The 23,277-nt window shown below is 39.0% G+C and overlaps 1 protein-coding gene and 1 long non-coding RNA gene across 13 annotated transcripts in view; one reads left to right on the top strand and one right to left on the bottom strand.

Moving 5' to 3' along the window:
* Positions 1-23,277, top strand: part of NCKAP5 (NCK associated protein 5) — a 912,592-nt gene that overhangs the window by 266,553 nt on the left and 622,762 nt on the right. For 5 of the 11 annotated variants that reach the window (XR_012072522.1, XM_072960871.1, XM_072960863.1 and 2 more), the window contains exon 1: positions 20,097-20,352. The exons of 4 other annotated variants lie outside the window; for them this stretch is intronic. Coding sequence is in view for 5 of the 7 variants with exons in the window: in XM_072960871.1 (XP_072816972.1) it covers positions 20,266-20,352 (87 nt within the window). In the remaining 2 variants the exon portion in view is untranslated. Of the gene's footprint in view, positions 1-17,557; positions 17,690-20,096; positions 20,353-23,277 lie in introns of those variants that run through there. 2 more of the 11 variants (XM_072960862.1, XM_072960867.1) reach the window with 2 other exon arrangements.
* LOC140696341 (uncharacterized) lies at positions 9,299-19,064 on the bottom strand. Of its 2 annotated transcripts, XR_012072523.1 has the most exons (4): positions 18,939-19,064; positions 17,465-18,054; positions 10,251-10,338; positions 9,299-9,437 (listed from the first exon to the last, which is right to left on the bottom strand). It is a non-coding gene; the product is annotated as an uncharacterized lncRNA (long non-coding RNA). The 2 variants fall into 2 exon arrangements; XR_012072524.1 differs by lacking the exon at positions 10,251-10,338.

Below are 23,277 nucleotides of genomic sequence, written 5' to 3'. Positions count from 1 at the left end.
GAGGTTGCCTCTGCTCCGGGCTAGTGAAAACAGCTGCTGTAAGTGTTGACAGCTTCTCAGGCTCTGAGATACCAGGGCGGGCAGGGCGGCAGCCACGGCAGCTTGGGACAGGGGCCCGGCAGAGAGTGCTGCCCTTCCATGGCTGGGGAGGGTTCTGTTGTTGATGTTTCTGCTGTTTTGTTCATACGAAGAACTTGGTCAGAGGGACAGGAGCTCACATTTCATGTGGAAGAACTGAAAGGGAATTCCATAGACGCTCAGGTTATTTCAAGGTTGAAACAGACGCATGGGAGTTGAAGACCACTTGTCTTAAAATTGACTTACCCATCCCTATTTGGGTGATGTCATTTTCAATGTTTTTATGTAAGTAAGGCCATGGTGAACATAAATGTACGTACATTATTGTATATTTGTATTACAGCTGCCTTGTGCTACATTCTGAGTGAAAGTGTCATGTGTGCACTCTGAAACTTTGTGCATAGTGTCAGACTGTCTTCCAGAAAGATCAAACCAGTTTACACCCCATATGACCCTTAATGTCCCTTCAAATTCTAATTTTCAAAGACTTATTAAATCAATAATAAGTGTTTAACAATGCTTCCTTACTGTTTTTGCTTTATTTCTAGACTATTATAATTTTTAAAGTATCATATGAACTTAATAAGCACTGGAAAAGGGGGTTATATCAAAACAAATCTTTATTTAGTTGTTGGTATTTGATTAAAATACTTGTTTAAGGTTTCAACCATCAATATTGTTTTTAAAAATCTCTAATACATTTATGACTTTATTTTCCTTACTCTCTTACTATTGAAATTTATAAAGAAAGCCCTCAGAATGGTAATTATTACTTAAAATAACTATCATAAATTGCAAAAACTAAACTTTCCAGAAAAATTGTGCACACAACAATTTTCCCCTTTTGGCAGATTATTTTTATTTTTAAGATGAACCACTCTCTTTTTCCTCTGTTCTTTGATTATATGTTTTAAATATATGGTATCCGGAAAGTGTATATATCTGAAATAATAGTGGCATATTTTTGAATAAGATATTTTCTGCAGAAATATCGATGACCAGAATCTTACAAGAGTATTTTAGGGTCAGCAAGGCACATCTCTGCTACTTTAATTGTTAAATTTTTTTTTTAATTTCCTCATGACAACTGAATTGTAGAGTGAACACATTTCAAATGGAATGAAGCTAGAGTTTTCAGAGAATATAAATCTAAAGAAACACGAAGGAAAAAGGTTGAAATCCAGAAAACTTTATAAATCAGATCAATAAATAAAAGAGGATTCTCCTGATGGTCTCTGTAATTATGCCTGTGTGAGGAGAGTGATGGGTCTTTAGTGTATTCACAGCAAGCTCTTTTTATGTTCAGTCACAGTTTTGAAGTTGGTACATGCTGAACAAGAGGTGAGAAAATCAAATCCCCTTGCCTTCATGGGACTTATGTCTTTTAACCTAAATATAGAATCAAGGTGTGTTTGTGTGTGTTCACACACACATTTTCCTGTTTGGTCAAGTATAATGATGGGGTTCTGGAAGAATCCACTTAGTTCATGAAGAGGTTGAAAGGATTAAATGAAATAACATTTAATAAGCACTTAGCAGGGTGGCTAGGACATAGTAAGTGCTTTATAAATATTAATTGTTGCTCCTGATATTATTACTGTTAAAATCTCTTTTCCTTTATTCAGCTGTAAAATGAAAAATTATGTCCCATTTCCGTTGCAAGGACAAAACAGGCAGTTGTATCTAGAACACTATGTGTCCCTGGCGCACAGTTGCTTCTAAATAGGGTATGGTTACTACTGTCATCCATCCGTCCATCCATCCATCTATGCATCCATCCATCCACTTATCCATCCAACCGTCCGTCCATCCATCCATCCAGTATTTTTGAGAGTCTCCTACGTACCGGAGATCGGCGTGTCTTTAATGTGAAAAGCACTGCTATTAATCTTTGAACAGGAAGAGAGATCATAATGAGACATGTCTTATATGTGTAGAGCACCTTACAGTGCATACAGAGCTTTGTCACACATTATTTCATTAGATACCTCTTGAACCATTTGCTGTAGTTATCAATTTCTATTAATATGGATGGTGACAGGGAGTATCAGAGAGGTGGTGAGACATCTTAGTTTATGTGACTAGTCAGGGGGTTGACGAACTTTTCTGTAAAGGGCTCAGCAGGAAATATTTTAGCTTTGTGGGCCGTGTGGTCTCTGTGCAGCTGTTCAGCTCTGCCGCTGAGGCACAAGAGCTGCTGTAGACAGCCGGTGAGCCAATGAGTGTGACTGTATTCCAGGGAAACTTGATTCACAAAAACGTGCAGTGGGCTGGATTTCCGAGCCCCTGAGCTATTCGGTGGCAAAGCAGATACTCAGCCTTAGATTCCTGACTCCAAGTCCAGGCATGTCATCATCCTCTGTTGCCTCATTTCAGCACGATTGTTAGGGTGAGAACACCGCAGTTCGCCTCTGCAATTTCACTTAACTAAAACAAGCATCTAGTCCCATTTCTATATCCTGTTTCTTAGTCACCAAGAAATATTTTATTAAAAACTCAGCAGAAGTCCAGATTCACTTTGCCTCTCAGTGCTGCTGCTTTTATCCAAAAAGTTAGGAGTGGGAGAGTGGGAATTGTTCTTAGGGAGTCCCTGAAATCCCAGTGACCATTGATTTTTTTTTTGTCCTAATTCTCTTACACCCTCTTTTAAAACATTGCATTCTAGAAATGTTTTGTTTCCTTTTTTTTATCTTTTGAGGGGGAGAGGACCAGCCTAAAAATTGATTGGTAGCTTCTAAATGCAGCTTTCCCCTTTGATATTGCAAATAAAAAACATACTGAGATACCCTTTAAAAATCAAACACATTTTTCTGCTTCTAATGTGGAACCCTCTCTGACACATCCTGATTCCCCAAGGATTGCCAACAACGCTTCCGCAGTCCCATCTGAGGGCCTTCCATTACCCAGAGTGTAATTGACTGGGGAGGGTTGGATTTATTCAAAGCTGCTTGCTGATCTCCCGCGGGATCTCTTCACTTATCTTGGGCTTCATGTTTTCCTCTTCTTTTCGACATGGAGATCATTTGCTTTGATAGCAAAGGTGGAAGCAAAATAGAAATTGAGTGCTTCTGCTTTCTCATGAGCTTCTATTAGCATTCCATCATCTGCATCAAGCAGTAAGTTAAACCCATCCTTGTTCTCATCTGACTCTAAACACTGTCTTAACCTAACATTCTTTGTGGAGCTCATCAGATTTTCTAAGCCATGGCTTAGCCTCGACTTTCTGACATTCTTTTTTGCAGATTTATGTTTCTCTTTCTTCTCTGATTATCTGTCCTTCTTTTCATAATCCTAGTGCTTCTTGTTTTCATGTAATCACAGAACCAAAATAAGTTTACAAATTGAAAATGTTCAAAGCGATAAAATTCAAATATATGACATGAGTTTAATATGACAGAGCTGTTTTGCTGAAATATTTGCTAGACTTGCCATGTGAATGTGGTCTTCTATGGTCTTTTTGACTAGAAATAGATTCTTTTGAAGTTGGCTGCCCTATACAGTCTCGTGATGGATGTTGGTCCAATTGTCTTTCTGACTTGCACCCCTCGAGCTACACAGTGTTTATTAGCTGAATGTGTGTGCATCATTTTTCCTTTACTCATGTCAGGGATATGCCCTTTATCCATTAAGTCTACTTCTGTTCCCTTTTCATTAGTTTTTGTCATAAGCATCATGAACGAAAGTACAAAGAAGACACTGAACCACACGGCAGTATTCATTCAGAAGTTATTAGTACATTCAGAATATATTTAATATTTATTTTGATGTCACTGAAATGAGATGGAAAGTTTAAAGGTATTTATTGAGGTTTTTGTGAATCCATAAAATATGGCTTTTGGATACTGAGGAAATCCCTGAATCAATGAAATTTACATTTAGGATTTTGTTTAAGGAATACTGACTGAGACAACCAAACCCTTTTGGTTTTTTTCTAAATATTCAGCCATTTCCTACCCAGATTATCCTCCTTCATTTTCTAACCATTCTTGAACTGAACATGTCTCCTTAGACTCTCAAATTCTATAGGTAGTTATTTTTTTTCTGTAGAATTTCAGAGTCCCTGGAGATCTGAGTGCAAGTTTCTCTGCTTTTATCATTGTTCTACATGAATGAAAAGCAGGGTGTATGTTAGTTTTGTGGTGGGCGAGGCTCTCCCTCTCATCTCAGAGGCCTTGCTCCAAGAAAGATCCTACCCCCAGCCCCCCACCGGTTAGCTGTGTGAGAAGAGTCCTCAGCTGCCTCTGAGGCCCCAGTGAGAAGTCTCCAGTCACCAGAGTAGGCCCTCGCATCCTGCTCGAGGTTGACCACTGCTGTCTCTGACCATTGCTGTCTCATACCTTTCTTGTGTAAGATGGTTCTGAATTCTTCCTCTGAGCTGGTACTTTTTTCCTTCCATGAGAAGACCCTCAAATCATTCATCGGTTCCAGTTCTTTCCCAGCTCTATGCATGATCCTCTATTGTTTCTGGAAACATGTTTCCCTTTTCACCAATTGGGACATAGAGAACAATGCCCAGGATCCATCATCCGCTCAGGTACTTGTCGGACACTAAGTGGCATGTCCAGTATGGACGATGCTCTGACCCTGGGAGGGAGCACTTCACTGCATTACCATCAAGACAACGAAAGACTCCCTTGCTACCTGGACTTAGCCAGTGTTCCACCGAACTGGGAGTTCCTTGTCAGCCTACCTAAAATTCCTGCAGGAGCCCTGACTTGCAGGCTGGCTCTTGCCAAGCCTGTTGATGAAGGCTTCCTTTTTATACTTCCTTTATCACAGCCTGGGAATTGGCATTTTCTTCATGTCTAGTCACTCTTTCTCTTGCTCTTTTCTGTTCTTTCTCTTCTTTGCCACCATCTTTTTGGTGCTATTATACAAAATAATATGAGCCCTGATTAATACAAAATGATATGAGCTCCACTTTTTAAAGGGATGCAGAGATACTGGCTCCCTCTCTGGAGCAACTCACTCCGTCCCTCCAGCTCTACTCACCTTGCCTCTCTTTACCTTACTTCTTCTTTCTGTTGCTATTGGATTTCTGTCTGGGTATCCAGGGTAGCAAATTATTCTGCATGAAAACTGTGCACTCTCTTCAGCATTGGTTGTTTGAGAAATTGGTAACTCAGTTGTGTTTCCAGAAAAGTGTTGCTTAGAAATTGTTCCTATAGTTGGTCTATTTATAATTGGAAATATGACTTCAGCATCTCTGTCTCTGGATGCTGTTCTCATGATGGCAAACTGCTGGATTCATCATAATACTCTTCCACCTACAGCTGACTTAGAAATGTTTCTCTCCCAAAATCAATCAAGAACCTAAAATCAACTATGTCAATCTAGGGACCAAGAGAGAAGTCCATGTGAGTTGTCTAATGATAATCAGTGTGATATTTCAGGGCTTTTTACATTCCAGGATGGCAGAAGGGAGGTCAGGCAAGAAAGATAGAAAACCTGGACCCTGTTGGGTGGTGTGAAGTTTGCTCTGTATTGTTCAGCTCACAATCTTTAGTCTGGATTGCCTTTGACTAAGATCAAATAATCAGTTTCACCGATTGCTCTCACCTCCAAAAAGTCTATGCCATAGAAGAAGGACAGATAAGTGATTTTTAATAAGGTTGGTATATCTGCCCTTAATTTTATACAATCATTAAACACATTCTCCAGAACTGTGCTTTCTAAGTTATGGCATGACCAAAATATATATACTATAATTAGTGATGGAATTTTAAGAGATGTAATTGTAGAAGAACTTCTTTGGGGGTCTTACCCTAAAGGATACGAGCAAGCGTTCAGCTGGTATTCAGTAAAGTACCATATTAGAAGTTCTTTCCAAATCTTGAGAGGTTGACCTGGCTGCTCGGAAGTGCTTCATCTTCATGATGAATTCAATAACTTTTCTGGTCGTGTTATTTATAAAATGACTTTTGCTTATAGATATTCAAATGTATGCAGTTGGTTATAATCCCAGAGAAAATAAGGGGGGGAAATGGATTCCTGAGTCATGAGTATGGAGAATTATCTCAAACACAATAGCTTTTCCTCATGACAAATCACATAAAATCTCCATAGCAACTTCACATAATTATGCATAAGATTTCTGTGTGGTAACAAAACTAAGCCCAGATGAAATTGTAAAGAACAGTGACAGAGGCTGAGACAGAGGTGGGGGTAGGTGGCACACAGGAAGATTGAAGGGGGACAGTTCCAAGATGTAAAAAATGCACAAAGGACAAAAAAGATTGCCTGCTTTGTGCTTTGGAGAGTACTGATTAAGTCGCCGCATTGTCTGGAAATTGGAGACTGGGGGCAGCATTATCTGCTGATAATACGGAGGTGCTTGCTGGAACCGTCATTGTTAAAGGATCCTCAGCATTTCTATTATAATTTTTTTCTGAGTTTATAACAACTATAAGAAAGTCTCTCTAGGCAATACATTGAAATACTAGACTGAAATAGAGAAATGATTTTATAATTATTTTTTAAATATGAAACTTGCTTGAGCTCTTAGATTTAAAAAGAAAAAAAGAATTAAAAGACTCCCAATATGCAAATAATATCAAGTTTACTTACTGTGAAACAGAATTGAGATGCTGTAACATACATGTTGTTTGCAACTTAAATGGTTATTTTTCACAAATGTTAGCACATAAAACTAACTCATGCTTGGGTATTTTTCCTACCTGAGTCCCCAGTGTAAAGTTATTTACTAATAGATCAGTGTCAGCAATATAGCTTTTGTTAAAAGCCATTTATAAAGAGTGTTGCTGCCCTGTGATTATGAAGCACATTAGTAGCTTAATTCAGCGATTCATATAAGAAAAAAGAATGATAATGTCTGGAAACTCCCAGGTCACAACAGAACATTGAGTAATTAGTTGGTGTTGATGGTAAAAGAACATGATGATGTTACATAATCAGTTTGGTTCAACACATATTAATTACATTGCTACTATGACTCTGATTTCAGAATGAGTTCTGGAAGCATCAGGATGACTGACATGGTTTGTGAAATGAGCACACCTGGAGAGTAGAGTAGTATACAGACATGCAACTGGTTAATTTCAATGTCATGTGGCAAATGCTGAGATATTCTTAGGCTTCTATCAAACTAGAGGAAAGGGACATATAACCAAACATCTCCTAGAGGAGATGTGATAAGTCTTAAAGGGAGAAAGTGTCAACAAAACGAAGAAAAGTGAGGACAGCATTCCAGACAAAGGAAGTGGCATAAACAAAGGTACGGAGTTGTGAATGCATGCAATGTGTTCAGAGAGGCAGTGACTGTCTCTTTAGAATTTCCAGAGCTTAAAGCAGAGTGAAGGGAAATGAGATTGAATCTGCTGGAGGGACATAGATCATATCAGGCCTTTTCTGCCAAGCAAAAAAAAAAAAAAAAAAAAGTTGCTCTTAAAAAGATGAGGGCTATTAAACAGGCACATGAAAAGATGTTCAACATCACTAATCATCAGAGAAATGCAAATGAAAACCACATTAAGGTATCGCCTCATACCTATCAGAATGGCTATCATCGAAAGATCACAAAAAGCAAATGTTGGTGAGGATGTGGAGAAAAGGAAACCCTCATGCACTGTTGGTGGGAATGAAAATTGGTGCAGCCACTGTGGAAAAGAGTATGGAGGCTCCTCAAAAAACTAAAAATAGAACTACCATATGATCCAGCGATTGCATTCCTTAGTATATATCCAGAAGAAAACAAAAACACAAATTTGAAAAGATACAGTGCACCTCAGTGTTCATAGCAGCATCATTTACATTAGTTAAGACATGGAAGAAACCTAAGTGTCCATCAACAGATGAATGGGTAAAGAAGATGTAGTATATGTATACAGTGGAATATTACTCAGCCATAAAAGGATAAAATTCTGCCATTTGCAACAACATGGATGGACCTAATGAGTATTATGCTTAGTGAAATAAGTTAGACAGAGAAAGACTAAATACTGTATGATATAGCTTATAGGTAAAATATAAAAAATAAAAGAAACAGTTGAATATAACAAAACAGAAACAGACTCACAGATACAGAAAGCAAACTAGTGGTTACCAGTACAGACAGGGAGGGCGGAGAGGCAAGGTAGAGGAAGTGATTAAGAGATACAAACTATTATATGTAAAATAAATAAGCTACAAAGATACATTATATAGCACAGGGAATATAACCAGTATTTTATGATAACATCAAATGGAGTGTAATCTATAAAAATATTGAATAACTATGTTGTATACCTGAAACTAACATGATAGTGTAAGCCAACTGTATGTCAATAAAAATAAATACATACGTAAATAAATCAACATAAATACATAAAACAAAACATTAAAAAATAAGGTCTCTTGGTGTCTTTTAGAGCCCCCAGCACTGTTCTCATGTTAAATGTAGTAGACTCCAAATACTGTTTTTTGAAATACTAAAATGACTTTAGATAATTAAATCTTTAAAAGAAGAAGAAGTTGAAGGGGCTACTGGAATATCAAAGTGTTTAAAGCAATTTAGCAACATGACAGGATTTACATTTTAGAAAGATACCGTGACTTCATTTTGGAGAGTGGAATCAGCAGGGAAAAATTAAAGCCAGAGAGATGGGTAAAAAAGTCATTTTTGAAGCACAGACCTTTCCAATGACCCATCATCTCCTTTGTCCCGAACATCAGGAACTAAGTACCAGCCCCATGTAAGCCCATCTGTGCCCTCTCCAACCAGGAGAATCTTTATTCAAATTCATTATTTTGGTGGTTATCTTAGCTATACCCTCTTATAATTAAAATGTTAATTAACTTGGCTTAATTTTGTATGATGGAAACTACTCTCACTTTTGAGACAGATTTAGTCCTTTTTTTTACTTTTAAGCAGAACATCTCAGTAATGATGGACACCGAAGGATTTATTCTGTTTTAAAAGACTATGAGAAAAAAAAGTCTGTTTTTTGCATTAATCTCTCTATATGTATATATCACCCAGCTAATAGGAGTAAGTGTTGGGTGACTACAATTTTGAAGAATGGACAAGAAATAGAACATTATCTAGGACTGGGAAAGCATGCACTCATTTATTCATTCATCTGTCCATCAAATATTTTTGAGGGCCTACCAGATGACAAGAACTGTTCTGAGTAAGAGTGAAGCAGTCTTGCACACATACACATACACACACACAAAACGCTAGCCTTGTCCTTGTGCAAATTACAGTTTAGCAAGGAGGACCAACATTGATCAAATGAACTGTATTTGCCTTCAAGTAATTAATGCAGTTCTATTTGACAGCGTCATTTATCCAAGTCTTGCTTTTCCAGCTGATCAAGAATCTCAGTTCCTTGGCATTTTCCAGCTCTCCACTAGTTGTCCTTGAATAGAATGAGAAAGAATGTTGACATTGAACATGGCTCCCTGCATTCTTGGGAAAATAGCTTCAAGGCCTCCTCACCTCTTTCATAAAATGCAAATACTAACTTTATGATTTCTCCTATTATCCCTAAGTCCTAATTAAAAAGTCAAGTAGACTCCAACTTCAATTGCAAAATTTTAGGTATTTCTCAAGAAGTATAAATATTTAGTTTTGACTCCTGGATAAATGAAAGACTTTCTTGTTTGTGGGGTGTCAAGCTTTCTTCAATTTCAGCATAAGTTAGCGCATTCCTCAATGTGCAGTAGTGTCTTGATTGGGTGATACAGCTCTGAGATGCCCTGACTTACATCTGTCCTTTAGTTTTCAGTCAGCTATATGGTCCTTTAACTCTAGGGAGTTAGACGTATTGGCCAAAAAATCAGAGTTTGGTCTCCATCATTCATGCCCTTGAACTCTCCCCTGTTCCTCTGACAGCTCCAGGCAAGGACAGTGAAGCTGCGGGGGAAGTGGTGAAAATGGTCATTAAAAGCTTTACTTTTTCCCTCCCTTAAGTAGTCAGTACTTATCTTATTAACTCTGCACAGATATAGATAAAATATGCATTTAAAAAAATAATTGTTCTACAATACTATGAGAGAGAGTTAAGATGTGAGATGGGATTTGATATATAGGGACGTTGGTCCTTCAAATGTGAAAAGTAGAATCGTGGGTTTTAATATGATCCTTTTGCAAAAAGATCTCAAAGAAAATACATTAAAAAAAAGAAAGTGTTGCAAATATGTGACTCGAAGTGCTTATGAACTCCACATACAATGTTTGTAGAATCTCTCTGCTTTGCTTTGAATTTAAGAAGACTTCTTGGGAAAGCTGAACACTGAGGTATCTTTGCAGCAGAATTTCTGGGAAGAAGTTGATTTTTTCCAGTGTATGGGTATTTAGACAAAGGCATGAAGACAAGACAAGGTGAGGGAAAAAAAGAAAAGAAAATCTTTAGTAATCACAATATTGTAAAAATGTTTTGATTCAAAATAAACTGGGACTTCAACTCCAAATCTGTTGTAGCTGTAAGGAAAGAAAAGATTTCCAGTTCTGTCTGAACATTTTGAAAACAAAAATTCCAGGAAAGGATTAACTCTTGTGGGTGATATTAGCATCTCATATCTGGAGAGTTTCTGTCTGTTAATGTGCATCGTAGTAAGATGATTTGTCAGTATATACACGCAAAACTTTTTATTCAAACCTAATACGTTTTATTTGCATATAAAGTGGCACATTTATTCTCAACAATAACTATCCCTGAAGGAGTGATATTTAATAGGAGAATACAATTATCCCAGTCAGGCCATAAACATTTTCTTTAGGGCAATGGCTACAGTTTAAGATAGGCTCATAATCCCTCATGTAAAGTACCGGGCTAGTACCAAACCGAGCTAGAGAAGAATTTAAGCAACAAAATTATTGTGATTTCATTTGAATAAAATATCTGTTTTCACTTATTCACCATTTTAGGAGCTATAAACATAAAGGTCAATGAGCTATTAAATTTTTATTTCAGCCTCAAACAATTATTTTCGGTACAAATGTTAAGAAGTGTAAATATTTTATTCCACACCACGTTAACCACCCAAAATTGTTTTATTTTTCAGTTAAGATGATGGTATTATGGAGAAACTAGTTGGAATATATCTCGTTAATGATTCTGGTCTTTCAGAGTGGCCTCTTCAGGGTATCTTATTATACATTGTCTTACCTTACGTACATTGGCTCTTTTTTGACTGAGCATTGTTTTTCTGAGATTTTAGGGTATATTTCCCAGATAGCTATAATGTCTCAATATTTTAGAATTCATATATGGTCTCGCAAACAAACTAGAAGAAAATGAAAGCTAAATTATTTTACCTATCCTATCAGGAATCAGAAAGCTTGGGTCATCAAATTGGCCTCTATCATTAGTAGACTGGGTGACAATTCAATTATCTTCTACAGAACTTTCTTATCTGTTAGTTGATGTATTGGACCAACTGTTCAGAATTCCCCACGCTAAGACTGCTGGAGATTTTGTTCTTTAACCCAAGCTGGCGGGTAATGATTATATCAAAGGAGCACACAGGCAAGAATCAAAAAGAGAACTGAGGTCACAGAGGTGGAGAAAAGAGTCTGAACGAGTAATGAGGGAGCCTGATGTAGGTACCACATATTGAGCAGAAGGAAGAATTGAGGTCAGTGAGATGTGATGCTCTGATGTATCCTGCCTGGCCAGCTCTCACAGAGAGCTGTGCTCAGAAATCCTGGGAAGGGATTGACATGGGAGACCTGGACTCAGTGGTCTGTAAGATGCCTTTTAGCCTTAAAAGCCTTGGGAATGTCTTCTCTCTGAAGGCCATTGGGTAATAATCCAACTTCTTCCCTCTGCAAGTGCTTCATGCCTTTTGCTAACACTAGGACATAATTCAGGCTTTGGATTTGCAGGCTGATTTTATGAGACCTCAATACTAATGCTCTCTCTCTTTTTTTTTTTCTTATCAAAGTTCACTTTCTTTGAGTTTGTGAATAACCATCTTCTAATTGAGAACTCAGTGTCCTCTGCTCAGTCCAGGTGTGTTTGAGTATGGCCTGAAGTTTCTTCCCAGGCTGGCCCACCTCGCACGTTGGCTTAGTCCTCAGTTTCTAACAAGACAAGCTCCTTGGTTTGGCAGACAGTGGGGAGTCATGAGACAGGCAGCTGACATTGAATTTTCCTTTTTAGCTTTGATTTTGCCAACATCTGGACAGTGCATCTTTAGCCAGTTCCTCTGCATATGTTCTTCTGGAAATTCCATTTAAATTGCCAATGGGAAATGAATTTGGCTATTATCAAAACTGCCTTATTTTGGCCATTATCAAAACTGCCTTATTTTGGCCCCGAAGCCAGTGGGATTTCTGGCCAGAATCTTCTGCGGCAGATATCTCCCTGAGTTTGGGGAGTCTGTATCAATCACTGGAGGACCCAACTGATCAGATCATTCTCTGAAGGTGAACGTATGCTCTCTTTTGTATGTGCAGAGAGCACCCACCCTCACCCTCCTACACTCAGCCACTCAGCAGCCCCAGAGTGGCGAGGTTGACATTGTCACTATTAAGGTACTACCAGCGTCCCTGCCAAGGATGATGCAGCCAGGGTCAGGAGGTCAGGCATCGCCGTGTGCTTGGGTGCTCCCTAACCTTTCCTCCTTTTCTTAGGTCTCTGCCCCTGCACACTCTTGACATACGTTTCCTGCTTGGGAAACTCTTTTCTCCACCTCTGTGACCTCAGTTCTCTTTTTGATTCTTGCCTGTGTGCTCCTTTGATATAATCATTACCCGCCAGCTTGTGTTAAAGAACAAAATCTCCAGCAGTCTTAGCGTGGGGAATTCTGAACAGTTGGTCCAATACATCAACTAACAGATAAGAAAGTTCTGTAGAAGATAATTGAATTGTCACCCAGTCTACTAATGATAGAGGCCAATTTGATGACCCTGCTGTTGTCTGTGCCTTATAACTTATGCCAAATTGTGTCTGGGGCAGCTCTTGCCTTGGGAACTCCAGTGCCTCATCCATCCATCCATCCATGTATTTATTCAAGATACATTTATCGAGCATCTACTGTATATCAGGTGCTGTGTTAGATGCTAGGGAAACAGCAGGGACAGAACAAACATCCCTGACCTCATGGAGCCTCCATTCTAGTGGAGAAGACAGATTATAAGGAAAATAAAGCAATGTGTGTAGAAGCTGATGAATGCTGTGGAGAAGTAAAAGGAGGGAGGGGATACAGTGTTGAGCTTGTGGTTTGAGGAAAGCTCTCTGGGAGGGAAGATTTGAAGGAGAGAGGAGGTGAGCCAGAGAGAATCAAAGAGAGGAGGCAAGTGGTAAGGCGCCATCTCCACTGCAGAAGTGCATTGTGTTTTACCCCAAGGGGTAAGGGACACCTTGGAGGAGTCTGAGCAGGAGAGTGAGCTGATGTGACTTACATTTTAACGGCGTCATTCTGGCTGTTCTGAAAGTCAGAGGCAGAAGCAGGGAGACCCATTTGGAGGCTGGTGTAATAATCCAAAAGGATCAGAATGTGGCAGTGGATGTGGTGGGGAGTGGCAGGATACTGAACATATTTTGAAGAGAAAGCAGACATGCTTTCCTGATGGATGTGTTGTGGAGTGGAGAGAGGAGAGATGGAAGAGTCAAAAAAGATGCCAAATCTGGCCTCAGTCATGGCCAGGTTAGCATTGCCTGTCTGACATGGAGAGACCAGGGGAGCAGGTGGAGGAGACCATGTCAGGTGAAGAGTGTCAAGTCCTCAATGCATATCTTTTATGAAGGAAATCATCTTAGACACAGGGAAAATGATATATTTGAAAGGCCTTTAGCCAAATAATATTAAGAGCTAACATTCACCCGATGATGCTTCAGTGTACATTTTCTCACTTGACCCTCACAAGAATCTTATAGGGTAGGTGATTTTATTAATCATTATTATAGTTAATAATAATTATTATATTTAATGAATAATTATGTTATAATTATTATATAACTAATAATTATATTTGTTATAATTATACGGTTATAATAATTGTTATTATATAGTGGATGAGTTTATTGTTATTACTACTGTAACTGCTAATACTATTTATAGATAAAAAAATTAAGACTCATCAGCATAAAGTTCTTCACTTTATGGGGACCAAGTTTTAAACTCAGGGCTGTCTCTCACTCACAAAAATTAGGTTTTAAGTGCTTAAATGAGCCACAGGGACAGCAACCTACAAAGATGATACAAGTGATCTTTGCTTTTGCTTTTTTCTAAAGCCATTAACCACTTGCTTTGGTTGCTCCTGAAGCCATCAGCTGAGCTTTTATCCATTCAGTCCATAGCTATGAAGGAACTTCTATATAGCAAGCTCCGTGCTGGTTCTGAGGATATGATGTTGTATAAACATAAATACGCCTCCTACCTTCTTACAGCTTACTCTTTAGTTATAGAAACAACTATAAAATTGCAACTCTGGTAAGTGATTCAAAGGAGAGGTCCAGGGAGTGGTGAGGGCATTTAACGAAGGAATGTGACTTAGTCTGGGAAAGGAGTGATGATTTAGCTGAGCCGAGACACATAGCAACTAACAGGCAAAGATGGAGGGGAAGGGGAAGTGTTCTAGGCATAGACGACATGTGCAAGGGCGCTGGGACAGGAAGAAACATCATGTATCCTGCATCCTAGGCCAGGAACTTAAAGAAGGTCTGTGTCACAGGGGCTCAGGAGCGAGGAGTAGAGTGATGCAGAACCAAAGCTAGAGGTCCCCACAGGCAGGACCAGACATCAAGAGCTCATCGTGGATGAACATATAACCTGTCATTCAATCTGCCACACTTTTGAGGGCTCTCATGTACTAAACAGAATATTTCATTGGCACTACGTGTGAGAACTAGGTCTGTCCTGGCCACAAAATACTGATAGTCTCACTATTTGGAGGCCAGTTTGAGCTTTAGTCCTTATCGTAGGAGTGGATGGGGAATAATTAACAGGTTTAGCAAAGTGGAGAGGATTGGCATGGTCAGATTTGCATTTTTAAAGGATTATTCTGAGTCTAGTTAATGGTAAAGTACCAACATCCATTTCCTAGATGTTAAATGTATGGTTATGTAAAATGCTATCATTGGGAAAGCTAAGTGAAGGGTACAGAGAACTGTGTGCTTTAATTTTGCAACTTCTTGTGAGCCTAAAATTATTTCAAAATGAAAGGAAAAGTTAAGTTTACTCCGGTTGCTGAGAACAGAGAAGTGATGGGCCAGTTGGAAACACAAAGTTCAGAGAGGAGGCTAGTTGTGTAGACTGTGCCAGAGTTGAGGGCAAAATAGTCTGGAGGTGTTAGAAACCAGGGAACTGGTCCAAGAGATACAGAAGATGAAATGCCACCAGGCTGCTCCAGACGTCTCATTTCTTTGCTCCCTGAGATGTCCTACCAAGAGGATCCCCAGAAGAGATGATGGGACATGGCGGCTGCCCTTCTAACAGTTTCCCTCCTGCTGACTTCCAACCCTCCTCTCCTAGGGCAGGTGGAGTAGTGCCTGGGAAACTCAAACTCAGTCTTTCATGCTGTCATTATCTCTTCTCTTCTTTCTAGGGAAACATTACATTTCCCCCAGCCAAAGCCCACAGAATGGGAATTTACAGGCTTTGAATTTACTGCAAACAAATAATTAAAATATACCCTCTCTTCTTTTTGTGGCTAGAGAGAAGGCAGGAAAAGGAAAGACTTGATAGGACATTTTTAGATGAAGGAGTGAGGAATAAAGAAGGATGTGTGCTCAAAATAAGCTGTTTTTGAAAAAAAAATGTGCTTGAGAGTTACTTTGGGGAGAGCGTACTGTATATTACATCCAACAAGAGAGAGGCTACCAATATTGGAAGACCTAATGAGAAATATGTTAGTATTTGATTATTTTTTCCTTATGTATTTGCATGCTTTGGGGATTTTCTAAGCTTTAGCTCTTTGTTATGCTCTTCTTATTTCTTTTTTTCAGATTTTTAAGAATTTTTATTTTTATTGAAGTACACTTGATTTATAATGTTGGGTTAGTTTCAGATGTATCCCAAAGTGATTCAGTTACATATATATACATACTATACATATATATTCTTTTTCAGATTCTTTTCCATTTTAGGTTATTGCAAGATAATGAATATAGTTCCCTGTGCTATCCAGTAGGTCCCTTTTGTTTATCTATTTTATATACTGTAGTGTGTATCTGTTAATCCCAAACTACTCATTTATCCCTCCCCCTCACCCCTTTCCATTTTGGTAACTATAGTTTGTTTCCTATGTCTGTGAGTCTATTTCCGGTATATCTTCTTATTTCTTGGAAGCCCTTCCCAATTAGTCAGAAGGTTGCAGTCTTGATAGGATATATGTCCTTTGCAGGATATTGAACCTCATTCGTTAACCATTAGCACAAAATTGTCATCTGCATTGTTTTTTACAGCATGGGGGTGGCAGGAATTAAGAGAAAGAGGTTCTTTTGCTTTGAGCAGTGTTTGGGGCTGCATTTTTCATGATCAAGAGCATACAAATTACAGTACGATGTGCAGGTTAGTGGTACCTCAGTGATAGCAGTGGGCGTTTAGGGATGGAGGGAAGCGATGATGTTGGTACAGTATTACTGTAACAGTGTCTTTATAGTTTCTGAGAAATATTTCCACCCCAAAAATAAGATGCAGATTTTGTGTTTTGTCACATTAGATAGAAGAGTAAAATAAATGGATAGAGAATTTAAGTATTGGAATGATTTCTAAACAAAATTCTCCAAATAAAACTATATATAAGAATAGCCTCCTGCTTACTATATGGTTATCTTCTAATAGTCACTTGTTAAAAACTTGGAATGGATTTTTTTCAGCTTTATTGAGGTATAATTGGCAAATCAAAATGGTAAATATTTAAATTTTTTTTGAGAGGGGAAAACATGTAAGACTTACCCTCTTAGCAAATTTCAAGGAAACCCTGGAGGAGAGTGTATAACTCAGTGGTAGAGTGTGTGCTTAGCATGTACAGGGTCCTGGGTTCAATCGTACCTCTATTAACAAAATAATAATAATAATAATAATAATAATAAGTAAATAAATAACCTAATTACCCCCCTCAAAAATGAAATCACTAAAGAAAATGTTCCTCAAGGAAGTTCTGCCATTTGTATCATTTATAATAACATGGAGGAACCGGGAGTAAATGTGTTAAGTACAATAAGCTAGACACAGAAAGACAAGCACTGTACGATTCCACTTACATGTGGAACCTAAAATAGTCAAACATCACACCCCAAACAAACTTCTCAAGGATTTCCCACCACTCCGCTGTCTTCATGTCATTTCCTTTATCCCCAGTGATCTTTTGCTTCACTCCATCTCAGCTCCTGTGTCCATCCTGAACTGCCTTCAAAACTCACAGTGCAGTCATCCCACTCACAGACCACACCCTCTCTTCTCAGATGACTTTGACTTTGACAAGTATCCTCACCTTTATCACCTTTATTGACTCCATCACTGCCTTTCCTGTCTTTTTTTTTTTCAATTTAGTTCCATTAAAAATATATCCATACAACCACACAATCATTAAATCAGAATTGCTTGGGGTGTGGCCCAGGTGTTAGAATGTTTGGAAGCTCCTAGGTGATGATAATGTGTGGCCAGGTTGAGAAGCATTGCTCCATCCTCTGAACATCAGAACAGCCAGTTCTCCTAGGTGAGTTCATAGATAAATCTCTTTTAGTGTGTTAATAAGTATTAATGTGGTTTTTAACAGAATCATTCTGGAAATGGAACATCCCTTAATAGCTGTAGCTTTAAGAAAACGGAGCCTAACGGGAGAGATTTTTGGTCTGTGCTTCACATCTCCCTTTCGCTCCTTGAAAACTGAATCTCTGTTGTTCTCTAGGGCAGTGGCTCTCAAGCTGTTGTGCCAGTGGCGTGTTCATATAATCCTAAGATCATGAATCATTGGGTGATTTCCAAATTTGCATCTTCATTCCTGACTTCCCTACCGAGCTGTAGACTTTGTATATCCGGCTGCCTATTTATTATCTCCACTTGGATGTCCATGACTCTCACCTAAAATGACCAAAACCAAATTCTTTTTAAATTTTTAAAAAATTTTTAATTTTTTAAATTGAAGTATAGTCAGTTTACAATGTGTCAATTTCTAGTGTACAGCCTAATGTTTCAGTCATACATATACATCCATATATTCGTTTTCATCTTCTTTTTCATTATAGGTTACTACAAAATATTGAATATAGTTCCCTGAGTCTTTAAAAATGTGAATCAGGTCACAGCCCTGCCCTTCTCACAATTCTTTACTGGCTTCCCGTCTCATGTATAAGCAATTCAGATTCCTCCCAGTGCCCACAAAGCCCTATATGATCTAGCCCTTTTCTACTGTCTTCTTTCTTGGTGGTCTTTCTGTTCCTCAGACACACAAGAAAGGAAGATATTTCCTGCTTCAGGCTCTTGTGCTCACTGTTTCTCCCCCACTACCCCTAAGTCTCTACTTTGTGATTCTTTTCTCTTCATTAGCACCTCTGTTCAAATATCATTAGCTAAAGAATTACTCTGAGCATCTGCCTAAAAGATCCACCATTCTCTGCAGCACCTGCCCCTTAACCTCGCTTTGCTTCTTCATGTTGCATCCAGGTGTGAGTTGGAGCTGGCTCGTACTGCTCTACAGAATTGATTGTACACATCACATTGTCACATCGATTGTGACATCGTGTTGGTAGTTTGTGATTGTCCCAGATGGGGAGTATTTACACTACAAAAGCTACAAATCCAGAGGTCCCTTACTGACGCTTACACTACTGCTTCTGACTCCATGGATTCAGATTATAGACTTGGTTGTTTTGGTCTGAATCCCTCAGTAAAATTTAGGCTCCATGAACAGAGGGACTTAGTATGCCTTTTGTATATGATCACATTTTAACTGTCTATGATAGTACCTGGACACAGTTGGCATGCAGTCAGTGTTAATTGGATGGATGGATGGACAGGTAGGTGAAGGAGCAACTGAGTGAAAATCAGATTTTGGTGATCTCATCCCAATTTTCAACAATACAATTTTTCAAAGGCTGGAATTCCTTTTCTTCTCTCTTGTATTTTTTCTTAAACTATTGGTCTCTGTAATACTTCTCTGCTCTGAGAACAGGGTTGTTTATTTTTTCTTTTTTTCTTTTTCTTTTCTTCACATGTGATTTCCTTTTACAGGCATATCATATCTGTCATTTTCTGCTAATAAATTTTTTCTTTCATGTGTCTCTAAATTAAATGTTTTTTTTTTTGGTGTTCTTCCGGGTGGTCATAAAGTCTGGAAACCCAGGCAGATACACATAATGAATAGTCTGTGGATATGACATCACATTGTATGATCTGATGATCTGTTTGGTGACATAACATGACAAGCTGAATGTGTTGTCCCCTGTGAGCTGTGCTCAATTCAGTGCTCTGTGCCAGTGGTACCAAGCACAGTGTTAACACAGCATGTCCCTCAATCACACACCTGCGCCTCTAATGCATCCTCTCAGAGGTTTCGTGTCTCTGATTTTCAGTGAGTGAACTTTCGCTCTTAGTATATTCCATCTCGGAAGATGGAACAAGGGAGTGGAGGTCTGGTGAGCCCGCAGCCCACGTGCCAGGGTCACGTCCTCCAGTGTAGTTTTGGAGATCATCTTCTCACCTGTCTTGTCTCTCACTATTCTGGCTCAAAGAGATGGTGCGCCATCCAGTGGGAACCACTCTGGTGACCTTCTCCTCACCTGTCAACTGTGAGCACTTATTTATCAGAACACAGAGAAATCTGTCCAGAAGTGCTCTGTGTTTTCAGACTTTGAGGCCGCTTCAATAAAGAACACAGTGACCCTCTGGGTGCTTTTGTGTCTGAGCACATTAGAGAACCTTTTTCCTAGAAGAGACGCTCTGGCGGATGCAGGAGGGGAAGGGTCCTCCCTGGGCATGAGCAGTGCAGACTCTGGCAGAGCCTGGGTGGGGAAGGGACATTGTTGAGCAATAGTCACAGTGCTGCTAGGGACTTTTCAAAGGACAAAATACCTTTTAAAAAACATGATAACACAAGGCTGGATGAGAAGAGCCATTGAAACTGTCCAGGGCTCCCAAACTCTGGCTCATACAGCCAGTTCTGGGTGGGATGAGGAGGACTCATGGAGGAAGGCGGAGTTGTTAGCAGGCTTGTCTCTTGGCTCCTCTTAATTGACCGAAGCGCATTCTACTCCGTTTGTGTCCCCAAGGGCAGCACTTGTCACAGTGTGGACCATGCATCATCTACAGAAGATTATCTGTGATACTGGTTATAATGTAGGTCCCTGGGTCTCACCGCAGACCTACCTCATCAAAATCCCGGTAGGTGTTAGTTTTCTTCCCTTCTCCATTTCCTGTCTCTGAAGTCCTAAAAAATATTTAGGCTTGTCTATTATTCTTCCATTCGTCAATCGTTGCTGATAATTACTAGGTTGAATCTTATGAACTTGCCAGTGTGGCAAGTGTGAGTGGCAAAAATGGCAATTGAATGTAGTCCTAAATAATGCTGAATTCCAGGCCCTGTCCCAGGTGCTGGAAATGCAAAGACAAAACAGTCCTTGACCTCAAGGCATTCACAGTGTGGGTAGAGAGACACATAGATGAGTTAATCTGGTGTGGTTATGTAATGATAATTTTTAAAGGACATTTGATCACATGTATTGTGAAATATAGCTAACTTTTAAATTATTGAGATAAATTCTTAGATGATAGGTTGGTACTAGGTTATTAAGGGAAGTTAGCATTCCCTTAATACTTAGTCTTAGTACTCACTAAATTTGATGTTAGGAAGAAACACATGTACAGGAGAGTGATCATCTTCAATGGTGGGTACCCAAGGATGGGGAGACTAAGAATATCGAGGTCACCTGAGGGTCTTATTTGAATTACATGCTTCTCGTCCCATGAGAGCATCTGCTATATTCCTCCAAGAAAGAGAGCTCATTCCTCCACCCCCTTCAGAAGTGCTGCCTGAGGAGTTATTGTTAGTGAGGGGAGTGAGGCATAGCCTTTGGGTGTGGGTACAGGAACACCAGTGAGGACTACTGCTCACTTCCAGAGTGACAAGCCAAGGATGGGTGCTGGGTCTGACCAAGATGGGCATTACTTCTGGTGGTGTTATATTTTGACAGTTTTCAGCTGTATTTAGACTAGAATAAATACCTCTTTTGTGAGATAAATGCCTGTACTTGTAGGAGATAACAAAGGATAGATTTGATTCAATGGTTTTAGTAATTTCATTTAGGAGCAGATGGTGGTTAATGAAACTGACAATAGTTTAGGGGGGAAAAAAGACCTGTGAACATCTAGAGTGGTTTGGATGAAGCATGTGACATGAAATAGTGTCTAAATAGAACCATTTTGGCAATGTTCCTTGGGAAGTCTAGAAACAGTGATGCCCCTGTGGAGGGGAGCTGACTGACCACTGAGTCGGGAAGCAAATAGGAGTGCAGTGAGGCATAAGAAATGGAATGTGTAGATGCTAGAATGCCTTCTCTTTTTCCAAATGTACTTTTAAGATCCAGATTAATCCCATTCTTCTGCACAGCAATCTCTGTCTAACATACCATCTCTAATTCTGATAACCTTTACCACTCAAGTTATGTTTATTAAGGTCTATGGTTGTGGAAGCAATCATTTGCTGCTGCTTTCTTGCTTGTGAGTTAGATTTTAAAGATATTTGAAGACAGGTTTCTCCACACTTTGTCGCGGACTATCTAAAGCCATTTTTGTAAAGCAAACAATTGAATTATATAAGATACAGCTTAATGTAAAATAAAGTCTTCATAAATATTTGTAGAATGTAAGGAGAAGGGGAAATAAAGAAAAAGGCTTAGAATCCCAATGTTTAAAATACCATGAGTTCTTTCGGCAAAACTTAGTTTGGCCAGAAGAAAGGACTTTTTAGGAAAATGAGTTCTTTGAACATTATTTGAGATGAAGAGAACAAGCGTTCTTTTTCATTCCCAAAGTGATAGCTAGAATATATGATCCTTGATTTAAACAAAAAAGGCATTTCCTGCCAAGCTATAAAAAAAATTGCTGGTCAACTCCAGATAGTTGTGAATAACTTGCTGTTACTACAGTCTGATGTATTTTTCAAACACTTGCCCTGTGCTTCATGAAAAGCCAGGCTGTGTGTATGTGTGTGCGTGTGTGTGTGTGTGTGTGTGTGTGCTGGTATAATTAAAAAGCATAATAATTTGCTGGCCAGGGGGTATGTATTTTGAGAAGTTCAATAAAGACAAAGTGTGCAGGGCATGGGGGGAGGGATTGGCTTTTGAACCCCAGGAAGCTAAAATAACCAGATGAATGTTCAGCCAACAGGCAGTGGATTTGCTTCTGAAACCAAACATATAAAATTAAAGACCACACCAAGGTTTCTAGAATTGTAGCTGATCTACACTGATGCTCTTAATTTAATTTCTACAAAATGGCCTACTTATGGGATGGGACAGAAAGGGCAAAATCAGTGAAAGATAGTTTAAAAAGAAAATGAGATTAGTATTCTAAATAACTAGCTATTCTTCTACAAAGTCACCATGCATAACACTTAATCAGTTGCTAATTACGAACTGAAGAATCACCTTGTCAGGACAGCCTAACTTTTTCATGCTGGCTCTAGATTTTCTTAATTATTTCCCCCAATTGGTATTGAGCAGAAGACAATCTGTCTTGGTAGAAAGAAATTAATGGTTGCCATTGAGCGTACTATGATGTGCGGTTGAAATATGGCGCTCCAGTTCTGGTCCCAGCAGCCCAGCCCAACTTGTTCAATTAACTGCCCTTCATGCACATAAAAATTCTTAAATGTCGAAAGTTAAGGAATTCTTTGTTCCGCCTTGTTCTAAAGTCCGGCTCTTCAAAGACCAAAGCAACCCACTGTTTATATATTTTATTAAAAATAGCTCAGGGGCATGGATTCACAGCCCAGGGGACCTGTTTCATAGAACTCTTTTTTTTTTCTTTTAAGTGACTTAACCTTGTGTTCTTTTTAAAGATCAAAAGAGGAAAAGTTCCATAAAGTTCTCATTATTCCTAGGAGATTCTCTCTTGTGGCAGATTTATTTTCAAAAATGTATACAACTTGAGGGTTCTCTCTGTTGCCCAAGGGACTTGAGGGAGGGAAGAGAAACAAAGGAGATGGTTAGTTAAAGTCTTAAGAATTTATATTATAGTATTGACTTCAGTTTTCTCCCTGTGTGTAATGACAGCAGGCACAGACAGAAGAGGTACATGTCCTTGAAA

The sequence above is a fragment of the Vicugna pacos genome, chromosome 5 (assembly GCF_048564905.1).
Source record: "Vicugna pacos chromosome 5, VicPac4, whole genome shotgun sequence".
NCBI lineage: Eukaryota > Metazoa > Chordata > Mammalia > Artiodactyla > Camelidae > Vicugna > Vicugna pacos.
The sequence above is the reverse complement of the archived record's forward strand: the minus strand, read 5'-3'. Positions and strand labels throughout refer to the sequence as shown.